Source organism: Rhinolophus ferrumequinum, chromosome 4 (assembly GCF_004115265.2).
Source record: "Rhinolophus ferrumequinum isolate MPI-CBG mRhiFer1 chromosome 4, mRhiFer1_v1.p, whole genome shotgun sequence".
In the NCBI taxonomy this organism is placed as follows: Eukaryota; Metazoa; Chordata; class Mammalia; order Chiroptera; family Rhinolophidae; genus Rhinolophus; species Rhinolophus ferrumequinum.
In genome coordinates, this window is record NC_046287.1 from 24,530,162 (window position 1) to 24,548,031 (window position 17,870).

The 17,870-nt window shown below is 37.3% G+C and overlaps 1 protein-coding gene across 3 annotated transcripts in view; it reads left to right on the plus strand.

The window, feature by feature from the left end:
• Positions 1-32: 32 nt before the first annotated feature.
• Positions 33-17,870, plus strand: part of PIBF1 (progesterone immunomodulatory binding factor 1) — a 180,849-nt gene continuing 163,011 nt past the window's right edge. For all 3 annotated transcript variants that reach the window (XR_004422808.1, XM_033103851.1, XM_033103850.1), the window contains exons 1-4: positions 33-229; positions 1,840-2,135; positions 12,960-13,060; positions 15,587-15,785. Coding sequence is in view for 2 of the 3 variants with exons in the window: in XM_033103851.1 (XP_032959742.1) it covers positions 1,884-2,135; positions 12,960-13,060; positions 15,587-15,785 (552 nt within the window). In the remaining variant the exon portion in view is untranslated. The remainder of the gene's footprint in view (positions 230-1,839; positions 2,136-12,959; positions 13,061-15,586; positions 15,786-17,870) is intronic.

The window sequence follows — 17,870 nt, forward strand, 5'->3', positions numbered from 1 at the left end:
CGCCAGGTCGGATGTGGGCTGAGTTCCGGCGCCGTGGGCGTCTATACGCTGCCGTTTCCACCGTCCTTCTTTGGGAGTAATTGTTGTCCTGGTTACGGGTCCTAACGGTCCCCGGCCTGAGATTTTTTTTGTGAGGGGCTGCAACCTGAGCTGCTGTCTGACGACGCCTTCCGCTCCTTCAAGTGGCAGAAGTGGTGGCAGTGGCGGCTCGCCCAGCCTTCGACGTGGGGTAATTGAAGCTTTCGAGGTCGCTCTCGGCTATCCCTTCCTATCCCGCGTGGGGCAAGCAATTCTCCCACGCTGCCAAGTGTGGGTTTTCATTCTTCACCTCGCATGTGTAGGCAGCCCCAGTCCCAGATCCTTTGTAATCCAGCTGATGTTGCCTGTCTTTGATTTCCCTTTCCCCTTTTCTCTTGAAGAAGGAGGGAAGCCGATCCAACTAAAGTTCTTACGTTTCCCCGCCACACGCATCCTTTAGTTTGGAAAAACTGATACATGCAATACCGCAAAGCATTGTTCTAGCGTGTACTGTTAAAACACAGGAGTTGCTAAAATTCTTGTGAAAGGAGAAGTGGTTTGGCGTAGAATTCTTGAGTTTTTTTCTAATACTCTTGTTTCATTCTGCTATCTGCAAACCTATAAAACGTGTTTGTATGTCACTGGTTACCTTTTTAAAAAATCTTCAGTGATGCCTCATCGCCTGTAGAATACATTTCGAACACGTGTTGACTTACTAGGCCCTCCAGTCTTGATCCATTAAGGTTGTCTGTGTGTCTGTTTGGAGGTGAGGGCAGTCACTACCCTGCTACACAAAGCCTTGGCCCCAGCCTGACCACCACTGTCTGCTGCTGCTGTTTTATATTTTTGCCACCTCAGTACCAACCTTAACACTTGCACATCTTTCCCTTTTTACTATTCCTCTCCAAATCCTTCAAGATTCCAAGTTCTATTTCTGTATTACCTTCCCCTGACCAACTCAGAAGGAATTTTTCTAATCTTGAACATGTGCAGCTTGTATTAGGAGCATTCCTGGGTACTAGTGATTTAGAGCTTTATCCTTTATCTCGTACATTACTTTGTTTCCTCCAACTACCGTGTTTCCCCCAAAATAAGACTGGGTCTTGTATTAATTTGTGCTCCAAAAGACACATTAGGGCTTATGTTCAGGGGATGTTGTGGGGACAGAGCCCCAGAGAGAGCAGTTTCCAGGCTCTCGGCCTCACATGGAAAGGTGCTGGCTTGGGTAGTAGATGGCCATCGCAGTGGCTGGGTGGCCGTCAGCTGTAACCAGTTAGCCATTAGCCACTAATATAACTGCCATGGCTGTGCTAGGGGGTTGGGTTGGTTGGCAGAGAAGCTGTCGGCAGGTTGCGGATTGTGCAGCTCCTGCTTCCTGTGTCTCCAACCGGGCCGCCAGCGAGAATATAGTGGTATGACTCCCCTACCTGTGGCCCCGTGGGTGTTCCTTTTTGGCCTCACCTTATCCTGCGTTCTTAGGCTGGGAACGGGACCAGAGACCCCGCATGACGTACATCATCCTGCAAAATCATGCTAGGGCTTATTTTCCGGTTAGGTCTTATTTTCGGAGAAACACAGTAAGATTCCTGCCTACAGGAACTGGGTTTCTTAATTCATCCAAGAGCCTGAGTTCATAGTAGGATTTAATGAGTTTGATTTAATATGTTTGATCTGAGCAGTAATTTTCTAATCTGTCCTAGATTTGGGGTCCTCCAAATTGCCCAATAGTTACTTAGGGAATCCTCAGCATCTCTTTAATATACTTTGTTTTCCACAGAGAATATTTGAGTGCATTTAAATTAATTTTTTTTAAACCTACAGAAAATTGAAATAGAATTGGAGAAGAAAACTGAACCATAATAATAATGTCTCGAAAAATTGCCTCGGCATCAAAAACAATAAATGTCTCTAGCTCTCTAGAATCTGAAGACATTAGTTTAGAAACAACAGTTCCTACAGATGACATTTCCTCATCAGAAGAACGAGATGGTAAAATCAAAATCACCAGGCAGCTAATTGAACGGAAAGAATTACTTCATAATATTCAGTTACTGAAAATAGAGCTGTCCCAGAAAAATATGATGATCGACAATTTGAAAGTAGATTACCTTACAAAGGTAAGATCAGTTGCAAATTTTGTTATCTATATACTTTATCGTCTTCAAGACGCAGATAAATAAGAATTACACTTTTGTTTTTATATATGTAACTTGAACTTGAAGTGATACATTTATCATGCTTTTAGAAGGGGCTGTGAATAATATTTCTGTGTATCAAAAAGTACTGAAAGAAGGGGTGCTTCTGTAGGTTTAATTTTTTAAATCTATCATGTGTGAGGTATATTAGGTGTTTTTTCCTAGCCAAGTTGTTTTCTGTTTCATTGAGAACTAACCCTGATGTGACTAGTTTGGTTGGGAGAATCAAGATCATAATTTAATTATATTATTGAATCTGTATAGTCCTCTGCCTTGGAGATTTGGTTTCTTTGGAGTCTCTGTTTGATAGTGATTATATTTGTCTTTCAATTTGATATTACTGTGTTATAGTACCAAGTATAAATTCTGTTACCATAATCTTTAATAAGTCTTTGTCAAGTAAGAAGGGATGTCCTACTCCTTGTTTTTCTGCTTTGTGGTTATTTACCGTTACAGTGTATGTTATGTAAGACCTGGTAAAGTTGTCACTAGCTCTAAGAAATTTATAGTGATTTCATAAAGAAAAGAGACCCTTCTTAACTCCTACTGTCTCTAACTTGAGAAAATCTTTTCTTTCCAATAGCAGAACCTCCACCTTTGCTCTTGATCCCACATCTTTCTATCCCGTCGTCCCATTTTGTTGTTTGAGTACACCTTCTCTTGCTAAGTCAGTATGCAATTTTAGTCCTTCACTGTGCACACTAATGTACTTCAATATCCTGCCTATGTCTCTAGGAAAATAGCCTCCTAAACCCCAAAGTCTTGATGAAGTAAAGAAATCGTTTAGGCAATTTTATTTTAATATTAATAACTAACACTTATTAAATGCTTATCTTGTGCCAGTCACTGTTCTAAGAGCTTTTCACATGTTCTCTCATTTAAGCCTCATAACTCTCTGAGATACAGGTGCTTTGGGGGTAGGGTGGGGGGTGTCTTACATGACCAATCATATTAAATGAATCAAAAGAATAAGTTAGAGTAGTGCCCGATATTTAGTAAGCACACAGTGTGAGTTATTGTTGCTGTTACCAACTAAAGTGATCTCATTTTTTTTCACCCCCTTTATTTTCTGTGCCTTACGTATGTTCATAAGACTGCCTGACTCTGTTGCTTTGGTATTTGTCTCTCTTAGTAGGTGTGATGTCCATGCAGACCAGGGACTTTTCTGTATTCACTGTTATATCTCCAGTACTTAGAACAGTTCCTGGCACATAGTAAGTGCTCAGCTATTTCTTATATGAGGGAATGAACCCCATTTTACTCTTGATGAAACAGAGCCACAAGTGGTTAGTAGCATATGGAGACTATTCAGATGGAAGTGATGGAACCACGTAGGACTCAAATCAAGTGTAATTAAATAAAGCCCATATTCTACCCAAGTGAATCTCCTAACACTTCCATTAGGCTCTCTACACAGTCGCCTCCCCACACTAGGTTCCTTGGTATTTATGGAGTAAATCCAGTGGTTTCCCAGCGCTATTCCTTTCCGTGTAATGCTTTCACTCCTCACATGGACTCCCACAGTGCTGCTGGCTTATATGTCTCCGCCGCAGAATCTCCTTTAATGCTAAACTCATTGAAGACGTTGAGATAGTCCCCCATTCATTAAGCCACCCACTCAGTCAAAACTATTTTATTAAGTGCCACATCCAGACTACGTTTGGCCACTTTTTTATTATTTGTTTCCAGTTTTCATTGTGCTGGGTTGTATGTAAATGGCTTCTCTCCTTTTTAAAATATAAGCTTTTTGTTAAAGAAATGAGAGGCTCTCTAGTGTAATAGATCAGAGCTACAGTTCTAGATACACAGTTTGGGTTTGAATTTGAGCCCTATTAGTTGCCTTGGGCAAATTCCTTAACTTTTTTATTCCCTCATTTCCTGTGAAATAAGAATAATTGTATTTACTTCATAGAAATAAGTTGTTGGGAGGATTAAATTACACACGTGGGCTCTTAGATGCCTGGTATGTAATAAATAACAGTAGTGGCTGCCCTAAGTCAGTACTATGCTATTACTTTTGTACTCGTGGTGCTTAGTACAGTTCTTTTTGTTGTTCTCTACTTGAACTGCAAATGTAGAAGACTGAATTACTCATATTCCCGAGTTTATGACACGTAATCATCGTCGGTCCTTGCAAGGTTACTTTATTTTGTGTATTTATTCCTTTTAGTCCCATAGCTCATTTCCAGTCCTCCTCTCTGTGCAGCTATTTTCTTTTTTACCCTTTTTTTAACACTTATTTTTGAAAATGAGTATCTTATTTTTTCCTTTACATGAATGTAGATTACATGTTTTGTTCTAGATTTCATCTCTTTTATAGTTGTTTTCCTTTTCTACTCAGCACTGGTTTTAAAATCATTCATATTACCCTGTGTATATCTCCTGCTTTGCTTCCAACTTCTACATAATCCTCTGTGTGCATTTACCAATCTATCCATTCATTTCCACAGTGATCGGCTCCACAATTGCTTCCAACTTCTTGCCACACATGTAGCATTGGCCTTCTGCAGACATTTCTCTAACAGACATACTCAGGCGGAAAACTTCTGTCTCGTAGGGTGTATATACTTAATTTAACTAAGTGTACTGCCAAATTGCTCTCCAGAATAGCTGCCCTACTCTATGTTCTCGTGGATTTTTGTCTATGGTGTGAGCACTAGGGTTGTTCTGCTTTGTTTGAGACCCCTTGGAGGTAAGATGTTCTCTGACAAATATAGGAAGAAATGTTATTATGTTAGAAGAATTAGTCTTCCATAATTCATTGGTTCCAAGGCACCTCGATTGTAAGACGGACCATTTCGTGTTTTGCCATAAAAACTGCCAAGTTAAATTGTTATGTGTTGTAGATTATAAAATGTATTCCACTTACAGATATGTAAAATGTGAGAAGGTGTGAGTCTGGGATTGATGAGAGAACGGTATTTTAGCTCTTCATTCTTTCTCCAGAGCATACTAGTGCATTGAGCGTTGGGGATACAAAGATGAAAATCTCACATTCTAGCATCACAAAAACTAGATTTCCCTCACTAAACTATACCTCCAGGAAAGTCACAGGAAAGGTAGATTATTGCTGTATATAAAACTGTTCTTGCTATTAACATTTAAATGACCTAATTTTAAGTTACTGAGCTTCCTGTTCTTGGAATCATTCAAGTAGTTCTGAATGGTCAAGTGTCATGAATAGTATAAGTTTTTCTGCTATGAAAAAAGATTAATCTGCTGTCCAGTCTGTCAGGGATTAAATTCAAGTGTTAGACCAGAGAGTTGGAAAATGGTGGCTGCCTTGTAACAGAGATGTGGAAACTGTAGCCTAAGCAGAATAAAGGTTTTGTTTCTCTTATATACCAGGAATCTGAAAATACGTAATTTAGACCTGGTATGGTTGGTTACTCTTTAGTATCATTAGGAACCCAGGCTCCTTTTTAACCCTCTGCACAGCTGTTTTTACCATGTGCTTTTCACATCAGACTCACAAATAGCTGATGTGCCTCCAGTATGTCTGTTACGGGCAGAAATAAGGAGAAGGGTAATTAGAAAGTGGGGCGTATGCCAAATGAGTCAGTCCCCTTTAAAGACTTTCTCGGGGGTAGCCCGATGGCTCAGTTGGTTAGAGCCCAGTGCTCTTAACAACAAGGTTACCTGTTCGATCCCCACATGGGCCACTGTGAGCTGCACCCTCCACAACTAGATTGAAACAACTACTTGACTTGGAGCTGATAGGTCCTGGAAAAACACACTTAAAATAAATAAAAGAAAAAAAAAAAAAAAGAATTTCTCAGAAGCTCAAGCTAGTGATCACAAATGACTAGAAGTATGTAGCATGACAACCCTTCACTGCAAGGGGTAGGAAGCTGGGAAACTTAAGTTTTTAGCTGGACACATTGTTGTCACTAGTAAAAATCAGAGTTACATTATAAAGAAGGGAAGACTTAATTTTGGGCAGACAAGTAACAGTGCTTTCCTACTCATGGGGCAGGGGGTCTTTTTAAGTTAAGAAATATGTGAATCTCTTTAACATCTTTCTACACCAATATGGTAGCAATACCATGTTTTATATTTATTACAGTTTATTACTAATGTTTCAGTGTTGCAATTTATTACTAATGTTTAATGTTACAATTTACTATAGTTTTTTTTTTTTAAGAAGGGAACAGGACTTTATTGGGGACTTTTTCCAAGTCAAGTTGTTGTCCTTTCAATGTTAGTTGTGGAGGGCGCAGCTCAGCTCCAGGTGCAGTTGCTGTTAGTTGCAGAGGGCGCAGCCCACCATCCCTTGTGGGAGTCGAACCAGCAACCTTGTGGTAGAGAGGACACGCTCCAACCAACTGGGCCGTCTGGGAGTTCAGCGGCAGCTCAGCTCAAGGTGCCATGTTCAGTCTTAGTTGCAGGGGGCGGAGCCCACCATCCCTTGCGGGAGTCGAGGAGTTGAACTGGCAACCTTGTGGTTGAGAGCCCACTCTCCAACCAACTGAGCCGTTTGGCACTGGCCCATGTGGGAATCCAACAGGCAGCCTTTAGCATTAGGAGCACGGAGCTCCAACCGCCCGAGCCACCGGGCCGGCCCTACTATAGTTTATTGCTATGAATGTCTTGACCTATGTTGATTTGATTCCATGTCTAAAAGCAGGAACAAATATGTTCAAGGAAACTTAAAAAGTATCGCTAAGGTTAAAAACTGCCACTTCCCATTCAGCTGCTTGCTAGAACTTAGATGTATAACTGCTTAAGCCAAACTTCCTGATACTAGAGAATTATTAGCTTTCCACTTTAACCCATCTACTACTGTCTAAATCCCCTTCCTTACTCCACTTATTTAATCCTTTTCTCTTCACTCTTCTTACTCATCCGTTTTTAAATGCCAAGAACTCTTTGTTTATCTTCATCAGAGATCTGTGGGTTCCGTATTGCTTGGGAAATGAAAGAGGGCATCTTCCCAGCCTGATTGTCTTTGAGTTAAGGGACTTAATTTAGAAGTCAGTTGAAATTGTAAAAGTTGTAACCCTGGAAAAAGAAGTTTCTGTCCTTGGGGTTACAGTATTCTTGGTCTGCAAACTAGTAATTATGAGGAATGTGGTTATCATTTGTTAAGACATTTATTGAGACGTGTTGCTGGGAATATAGCAATGAATATGACAAAGTCCCTTATTTATGGAGATGACATTCAAGAGAGAGACCTGATCAAAAAACATATAACAAGGTGTCTTTGAGGTCATGTGACATAGCATCACTTAACAATGGCTACGTTAGATAAGAAGTCAGCAAACTTTTTATGTAAAGGGCCAAAAAGTAAATATGTTATGCCTTGCAGGCCACATATAGTCTACCATGTATTTTTCTTTAAAAAAAAAAAAAACCCTTTACAAATTTAAAATACATTCTCAGCTTGTGGGCTGTACTGAAACAGGACATGGGCCTGGATTTTGGACATCACCATTGTTTATCCCTTGCTTTAGATTATGTAGTCAGAGAAGCTGTTGGCAGGTTTCAGGCAATTGGAGTTACATTTCCTGATTTTTAAATTCAAAATAGCACTGAAGTAATAAACTAAGGGCAGATAAGGTAGAAGCAGAAGATAGTTATTAGGCTGTTGCCTTATGCAAGACTCCTACAGTTTTGTCTTCATTAACTGGAGCCATTTATTGATGTATCAAAGGCTGGGAGAAAACTGATCTGGGAGGCAAAATATAAGCTGTGTATTGAACATGTTAAACTTCTGATTTCTGTTAGACTCTCAAATGGAATTGTCAGAGTTTAGGGGAGAGTTCATGACTAGATTGTATCTGTGTGCTCATGCACATGCTGGTGTATTACATGCACCTGCGTATAGATGGCACTGAAACTCATGAAATTAGACGACATTACCTAGGCAGAGCAGAGGGCCCCAAGTGCAGCAAAGGAACCTGAGAAGCTTGAGCGTATGCACTGAGTTAGGAGGAAAACCGAAGAGGAGTATCATGGGAGCCAAAAGAAGATGGAGCCGTCAGCTCTGTGAAATTATGCTGTCGCGTCCATACGTATGCAGAGATAACTATTGGACAGCGCATTATAGAGGTGATTCATAACTTTGACAAGAACAATTTTACGGGAATAATATGAGACAAAAACCATATTGAAGTTTTGCTCTGATGGTGAGCAGAGAAATGGTACTACAGCAGAGGGAGTGATGTGGCCAAGGGAGTGTTGTTTTTTTAGTGGGAGATAGAACAGGTTTGGTTAATGGTAAGAATGATCCAGTAGAGAGGAAATTTGGTGATGCAAGATACTAAGGATTGGCTGTTAAATTAATCTATTTTACAGGGTGAATAAGATGTGCCTGGGTGGTTGGAGAGAATAAATAATTTTTTAAATAGACTAAGAGCAAAATGCCAGTTCATAGAGGCTTAAGAGAGAGCACGGCATATTTGGGGAATGGCAAGCACTTATTTTGGCTGTTTCCTTTTAAGCTAGTAACGAGAAGTGGATGGCAAGGGCCAGATAAAGAACGGCTAGTATATTACGCCATGAAGTTTGGAATTTATTGTGAAGACAGGATCCACTGAAGGATTTAGAACTGGGGAAATAGATTTTTCTTAGCGTGTGGGTGTGTGTGTGTGTGTATTATTAGTTTCAGGCGTAATAGCATTTTTAAAAAGTAAAATAAAGCTGGGTTTGGAACTTTACAAACTGGAGTCAGGGGAACCATAGAGGAAACCATTATAATAACCCAGGTGGTTATTATAATAAGAGTCTGACTGAAGACTTGCCAGTGAATACTAAAGAGGATGGAACAGTTTTGACAGCTATTTATGAAGTAAACTCAAAAAAATTGGTATTTGATCAGAATAAGCAGTGAGAGAGAACTAGATATATAAAACATGGTTCAATTTTTTTTTTCTTTGAAGACTAAGGAGATGCAAGGAATATAAGATTAGATAAGGTTGATGACTAGTTTCAGTTTTGATAATTGTAGTAGTCAACTGTAATATGAGTAGTAGTCAGATATATGGATCTAAAGCACAAATGCAGAGTCTGGCCTAGAAATAATTTCCTGGGTGAAATACCAACATAAAATCCCAGTTGTCAGAAGAAATGGACAATTTTCTAGAAGCATAACCTTCCAAGGCTAACTCAAGAAGAAACGGAAAACCTGAATAGACTGATTGCCACCAGGGAAATTGAATCAGTAATCAACAAGCTCCCAACAAACAAAAGCCCTGGACCAGATGGCTTTATAGGTGAATTTTACAAAACATTCAAAAAAGAATTATCGCCTATTCTCCTCAAACTATTCCAAAAATTCCAGAAGGAGGGAAGTCTCCCAAACCTTTTTATGAGACCACTATCACCCTGATCCCAAAATCAGACAAAGACATTACAAAAAAAAGAAAACTACAGGCCGATGTCCCTAAAGAATATAGATGCAAAAATCCTCAACGAAATATTAACGAACAGAATTCAGCAGTACATTAAAAAGATCATACACCATGATTAAGTGGGATTCATTCCTGATATGCAAGGGTAGTTCAACATCCGCAAATGAATTAATGTGATACACCACATTAGCAAAATGAAAAATAAAAATCATGTGATCATATCAATAGATACAGAAAAAGCATTTGACAAAATCCAGCAGCCATTTATGATAAAAACTCTTAAAGTGGGACTAGAGGGACCATATCTCGACATAATAAAGGCAATATATGATAAACCCACAGCTAACATCATGCTCAATGGGAAAAGCTAAAACCATTCCCCTTAAGATCAGGAACAAGACAAGGTTGCCCACTTTCTCCACTTCTATTCAACATAGTGCTGGAAGTTCTAGCCACAGCAATCAGACAAGAAAAAGAAATAAAAGTCATCCAAATTGGTAAGGAGGAAGTAAAATTATCATTATATGCAGATGATATGATACTATAGAGAGAGAACCCTAAAGACTCCACCAAAAACTCTTAGAACTGATACATGAATTTAGTAAAGTGGCAGCATACAAAATTAATATTCAGATATCAGTTGCGTTTTATATACCAATAATAAAATATCAGAAGGAGAAGTTAAGAAAACAGTTCCATTTACAATTGCTTCAAAGACTATAAAATACTTAGGAATAAATTTAACCAAAGAAGTAAAAGATCTGTCCTCAGAATATTATAAGACACTGAATAGAGAAATTAAAGAAGATACAAATAGATGGAAACACATACCATGCTCATGAATAGGGAGAATTAATATCGTTAAAATGTCCATACTGCCATAAGGCAATATACAGAATCAACTCAATTCCTATCAAACTACCAAGAACATTTTTCACAGAAGTAGAACATATAATCCTAAAATTTATATGGAACCATAAAAGATCCCGGATAGCGTCGGCAATCTTGAGAAGTAAGAACAAAGTGGGAGGTATAATGATACCTGACATCAAATTATACTACAAGGCTACAATAATCAAAACAACATGGTAGTGGCATAAAAACAGACATATAGATCAATGGGACAGAATAGAGAGCCCAGAAATAAATACATGCCTATATGATCATTTAATCTACGACAATGGAAGCAAGAATTTACAGTGGGGTAAAGACAATCTGTTCAATAAATGGTGCTGGGAAACCTGGACAGACACATGCCAAAAAATGAAGCTGGACCACCTCCTTACACCATATACAAGAATAAATTCAAAATGGATTAAAGACTTAAATGTAAGATCTGAAACCATAAAACTCCTAGAAGATATAGGAAGAAAGTTTGCAGACATTACCCAGAGTAAGATTTTTACTAATATATCCCCTCAGGCAAGGGAAGTAAGAGAAAAAAATAAACATGTGGGATTACATCAAACTAAAAAGCTTTTTCACAGCAAAGGAAACTATCAATAAAACAAAAAGGGATCCTACTGAATGGGAGAAGATATTTGCCAATGATATATCCAATAAGGGGTTAATATCCAAAATTTATAAAAAACTCAACTCCAAAAAAACAAACAACCCAATTAAAAAATGGGCAGAGGATATGAAGAGACATTTTTCTAAAGAGAATATACAGATGGCAAACAGACATATGAAAAAATGCTCAACTTCACTAATCATTAGAGAAATGCAAATACCACAATGAGATACCACCTCACCCCAGTCAAAATGGCTATCATCAATAAATCAACAAACAAGTGCTGGCGCGGATGTGGAGAAAAGGGAACCCTTGTGCACTGTTGGTGGGATTGCAGATTGGTGCAGCCACAATGGAAAACAGTGTGGAGGTATCTAAAAAAACTGAAAGTGGAACTACCTTATGACCCAGCAGTTCCACTCCAACGTATCTATCCGGGGAAATCCAAAAAACTAATTCAAAAAAATTTATGCACCCCTATGTTTATTGCAGCACTATACATAATAGCCAAGACATGGAAACAACTGAAATGCCTATCAGTAGACGACTGCATTAAGAAACTGTGGTACATTTATACAATGGAGTATTACGCAGCCATAAAGAAGAATGAAATCTTAACATTTGCAACAATATGGATGGTCCTAGAGAACATTATGCTAAGTGAAATAAGTCAGACAGAGAAAGACAAATACCGTATCTCACTTATATGTGGAATCTAAAGAAAAGAATAAATGAATGAACTAATCAGAAACAGTCTCAGAGACATAGAGGAAAAACTGTGTTGCTAGATGGGAGGGGAGAGTGGATTAGAAAGCACAATCAGTAACTACAAGATGGCCACGGGAGTGTGAAGGTCAATGTGGGGAATGTAATCAATAATGTTGTAAAGATTTTGTAGGGTATCCAATGGACACTTGTCTCCTTAGGGAGACCACCTCAGGGATGGTGTAGATGCCTGATCATTGCACTGTACACATGAAGCTGAAGCTGAACAATAATGAATGTCAACTACAATTTTATATATATATATATATATTTATATATTTTTATATATATATAAAATATAAATATATATATTTTATAAATATATATATAAAATATAAAATATTTTATATATATTTTTTATATATATATTATATATTCATATATTTATATATATAATATAAATATAAAATATTTATATACAAATATATTTATATATAAATATATATAAATAATAAATACATATAAATAATAAAATATAAATAATAAATATATAGAAATATATATAAATATATATATTTATATATAAATAATAAATAAATATAAATAATAAATATATATAAATTTATATATAAATATATTTATATATAAATATATATATATTTATATATATTATATATTTATATATTTATATATAATATAAATATAAAATATTTAAATATAAATATAAAATATATATATATGGTTACAAGAAGTGGAGTGCAGCATTAGGAACAGAGACAGTGGAAATGTAATGCCTGTGTGCGATGTCAGAGGGATAGTGGATGGGGGGAGGGGAGTTGTCACTGTGTGAGGGATATAAATGATAAATGTCTAACTATTACATTGTTTTGTACACCTGACACTAATTAAAAAAAAAACTCCCAGTTGTCAGTGGGCTTCTCACTGAGTGTGGGTTAAAGGAAAAAAATAATCTGAGTGACAGCCTGGCAGAAAAGACATTCACGAGGCAGCAGTTTCAAACCACACTTTAAAAACCATTTTATGAGCAAACTTTGTAGTTTGTGGACAAACCATTGCAAAAAAACCTGTATCTATTTTTAGCCTATTTCTTTTAAGTGCATTTTAATAATAAATTTGAAAATTGACTGGATAATTTACCTTTTCCTCTTTATTGAGATTGAAGAATTGGAAGAGAAACTTAATGATGCACTTCACCAGAAGCAGGTGCTGACACTGAGATTAGACAGCCAATTAACTTTTCAGCAGAAGGATGCCAGGTAAGTTTTTAAAAAGCAACAATACTTATTTAATAGTCAAAAGTAATATTATTACTTTTCACTCACATGAGTATAAGCCAAAATAGAGAAGTTTTAAACCAAAGATGGTAACAGTTTTTACGTAAAAACAAAGTAGGTTTACAGTACACAAAGTATAAAAAGTCAAAGTTCAACGTTCATTCAGCAAACATTGCCAGTGGAAGACAATGGGAGCTCTCTAAGCTGACCACCACTTAACCTACTGTCTGGATGAAACTTTTTTATTTGCTCTGAAAAACATACCGATTGATTTTTCATGGCCTGTTGAACTCTCCTAGCGTAAAGTATCTTCTATTTGCCTGTGTAGTTTCTCCAGTTCAGTTGTGGTGCTTATCACGAGTCCATTGTGTTTACTCTCAAATATGCCTATTCCAGTTGTACTTACTATACTTATAGAACTTAATTAAAATTATATAAACAGATGAGTATGAAAAAGATGTGTCATTTCTATGAAAATTATAGTGAATTCCTTGGAAAGAGTCAATAAAAAGGAGCGACTAAAAAAATCATCAAATTAAGTGTAAGCATGACAGACTTAGAGATTGGGGGAAATTGGGGGCAAAAATAAATATATCCATAAAAAGTCTCCTAAGATTTCTTCTCAAGTCTGTTTTAAGGTATTTTGACATTGTAAAGAAGTTTAACTTGGAAATTATGAACAGTGATTTACACACACACACAAATACCTCCATATTTAAACAAATCTTGACCCTATATAAAAAATTTGGCAGATGAGTGTTTGTTTGTGTATTTTAATTAGAGGTAAATGTGTGGAGTAAGGTATCTTTTCCCTTTATAAGATTTCACTATTTAGCTGAAATTAAAATTACCTGACCAAATTATCAGCCACTATAACAATAGATCAGTGGGCTCTCAAACTTCATCATGCATCAGAACCACGTGGAAGGCTTGGTCGAAAAGATTTTTGGGTCCCACTTTCAGGTTCTGACTTGGGTTGGGGTCCTGAGACTTTGCATTTGTGCCAAGTTCCCAGGTGCTGCTGGTTGGTGTTACTGCTGGTTTGGGGACAACACTGAGAACCACTGCATTCGGTAACAGGGCTGCTGTTCTCATTCTTCAGACATTTGTCATATTGAGTGATGCTGAGGCCAGTTAGGAGTCTATCATGATAATCCTCATCATAGCTGATGGGGGTGAAAAGTAGGTGGATTCTGAATATATTGAAGGTAAAACTGATAGGATGTTCTAATGGATTAGATGTGGGGTTTAAGAGAAAAAGAGGAGCCAACGATTGTGCCAACATTCGTGACGTGAATAAATTAAAGGATGGAGTTGCTGTTAGCTATGAGAAAAACCACAGTGGAACAGGTTTGCAGTGAAGAACAGGAGTTCATTTTGGACATGTTAAGTTAGAGTTGTCTGAGTAGAAATCCATGTAGAGGTACATGAAAAGTCTGGTCTAGAGATAGAAATCTGGGAGTCATTTGGATATAGACTGTACTTAAGTCATGAGGCTGGATGAATTCCCTACAGGAGTGAGTATAGAGAGGAGAGGACCAGGTACTCCAGCATTAAGACAAACCAGAAAAGAAGACTGAGAAAGTACCATCAGTAAAATAGGAGAAAAATTAAGAGAGTATGGTTTCTTGGAAGTCGGCAAAGAAAAGAATATAACTAAGGAGAGATCAGTTATGTCAAGTGTTATTAGGTTAAGGATGAAAAGAACTGAGAATTTATTATTAGCAACATGGATGTCATTGGTGACCTTGAGATTTCAGTGAGGGGAGGGGAGGTGAAAACTTGATTGGCATGAGTTTAAGAGGAAAACTGTTGGAGATAGTGAGTGTAGACAACTTTTGAGAAGTTTTGCTCCCTGGGGAAGTGAAATGGAGTCAAAAATTGTGTGTTTTGTTTGATCATTTGAGATAGGAGAAATAACATCATTTTTGCTGGGAGTGATGTAGTAGGGAGGGGAAAAATCAGATGGTCCCTTCCTACTCAAAATCTTTGGGTACGCAGTTGACAATAACAGTGTGTACCACATGTATTCTTTGAGAATGATGATTATGTGCAGATTACTGTTTTCATTACCTCATTGTTTGAATGAACACCTTCGGTGATTCAATATTGCCATATTAAAGAGGTGCACCTCGACTTATCTGGACAAAGAGGAATGATAATTACTTTAATAAGTAGGATCCAAAACAGATGTATAAGCCTGAAACCTTAGGCAGAAGAAATGTGTAGTTATATAATTTGAATTTTTGAAATTATTCTTTAAGAATATATTCTCTATTTCATAATTTACATGGCTGCATATTTAGTAATTAGTGTAGAATTGTCATTTCATGTTTAACTGGTTTAGTAAAGAAGCATTTAGCTACAGCCAAATACACTATTTGAGCTTCTCATTTTCTAATTTTCTTTTCTAATTTTCTAATTTTATGTTACTACAAAAAGGTGACTTTGAGAAAATTAACTCTTGAGAACGTTTTTAAGCTTGCCACAAATTCTCTCCTAACATAGAAAATACCAAGAACTAATGAAACAAGAAATGGAAACTATTTTATTGAGACAGAAACAACTAGAAGAGACAAATCGTCAGCTAAGAGAGAAAGCTGGAGATATTCGTCGAAACCTGCGTGACTTTGAGTTGACAGAAGAGCAATATATGAAACTCAAAGGTTTTCCTGAAGATCAGCTTTCTATTCCTGAATATGTATCTGTAAGTGTCTTGTGTCGTTTTCTTAAAAACGACATGCATTTCCAGACTAAAATTTGCTATTTTTGTTGTAGCCATAGCTTCTGAAGTACCCAATTATTTTATGGCCCTGATCTGAAGATGGTGAATGGTGTGCAGATCATCAAATTTCAAAGGGTCCTGACCATTGACCTCCAAAGTCAAGCAATAAATAGCGCTGTAAAGTTAATAGCTGCATAGTCTATAGAAATGAATTACTTTATTATGAACTGGTGGTTTATAACATTCTTAACATGAAAAATTATAGAGATAAACAACAAGTAAATGGTTGCTGGAGGTTAGGGTAGTAGAGGAGAGGGGTGTTGGTGTGATTATAAAGGGGGTCAAATGAGGGAAAGCTTTGTGGATCTAGTTCAGGATCTCGCCTGCAGTGTTGGTTACACAAATCTGCACGTAGGATTGATCTATGGCGATAACCTCAGATTTTTTGGTGTCAGCATCCCTTTACACTCCAAAAATTACTGAGGACCCAAAGAACTTTTGTTTATATGGGCTATATCTGTTTATGTTTAACATATTAGAAATTAAAACTGAGACTTTTTTTAATTAAAGAAAACTGAGATGTTTTTAGAACACAATAATACTTAAGCACATTTTCCTTTAGCCTTGACGTTAGTGAGATCACATGTAGCTATCGGGAAACAGGCATAAGAGAAATGAGAGCAAAACAGGCAAAACATTACTAGGAAAAGAGTTTTGATCTTGTGAATTCCCTGAAAAGGTCTCAGAGTGGTGGGGTGGGGAGCCAAGCATCCCCAGACCACACAATGAGAACTGCTGGTTTATGATATATAGATGTCATTTCTATGTATCATATATCCTTAAGAGGTTTGAATTTTTTCATCTGTGAAAGGGTTAATAATAATAATAGCGCCTTTCTTTCTATTGAGGTAATTATGAAGATTAATTGTGATTATGTACATAAAATGCTTAGCTCGGTCCTAAACATAATAAATATTACCTACTCTTTTTCTGGAGTGGTGATTACTATTCTTGGTTCTCATTTGGATAAGGTTTCCAGATGAAATCATTCATCTGGAAACCTTATCCAAATGAGAACCGATGTAGTGCTATTTTTTGTCCAGCTTTTTATTTAAATAGCTTAAATATAATTTTTCTGCCCAACGTGGACCGTCCAAAACAAATTAAGTGCTGTCCTTGAGGCTTTATCAGTAATAGATATAAAGTATCCCGTTAGTGTCAGTTATGCATATTTTTGCTCTCCGGTTTATTAGTATTCCTTGTCATATTGTGTGTTTTCACAGGCAGTATTATCCTACTAGTTATTTATACACAGATTTATTGTGTTGAGGACTAACCTTAGGACTTACCTCCTAATGAATACTTTTGCAACACAGCAATTTATTAAGGTGTTTCAGATGTTATACCTACACAATAAATAGTCCCTAGTGGCCCTCTCCTAATTTACTCGTGACTTCTTAGTTTTACTAGGTTAGTGCAGGCAAAGTTCCCTAAGAGAATTAGGAGTGGGAAGAGCGGTCTGAACCGAGTGGAAGTAATGATGTGAAAGATGCCTCCTGCTTCATCCTGATTGTACCTTGCAGTGCAGTGGTATCAGTCTTGAGAGCTTCACCAAGAGCCTCGGATATAGGCTTATCCTGTATTTAGGCGTTGGAGATAGAGCAATGTACAAAGCAGACAAAAATGCCTGCCCTCATGGAGCTTACTTACATGCTAGTGGAGCAACACAAACAATAAAAAGTAAAATGTGTAGAATGTTTGTCATAAAAGCTATGGAGAAAAGAGTGCAGAATAGGGTCTGCCGCCGGGGGGAATGCTATTTTAAATCATGTTGGGGGAATTAAGGGACTGCGTTACTGACAGGGTGACATTTGATCAGAGGCCTGAAGGGAGTGAAAGCATGAGCCATGCACTTATATGTGGGAAGAGCTTTTCCATCAGAGGAAATAGCAAAAGCAAAACTCTTGAACACTTGAAGTGTTTAGGAAATAACAAGCATAGTGTGGAGTGAGCACTGGTAGGACATGACGAATAAGTAGTACATGGAATATTGACAGAAGAGAGGAA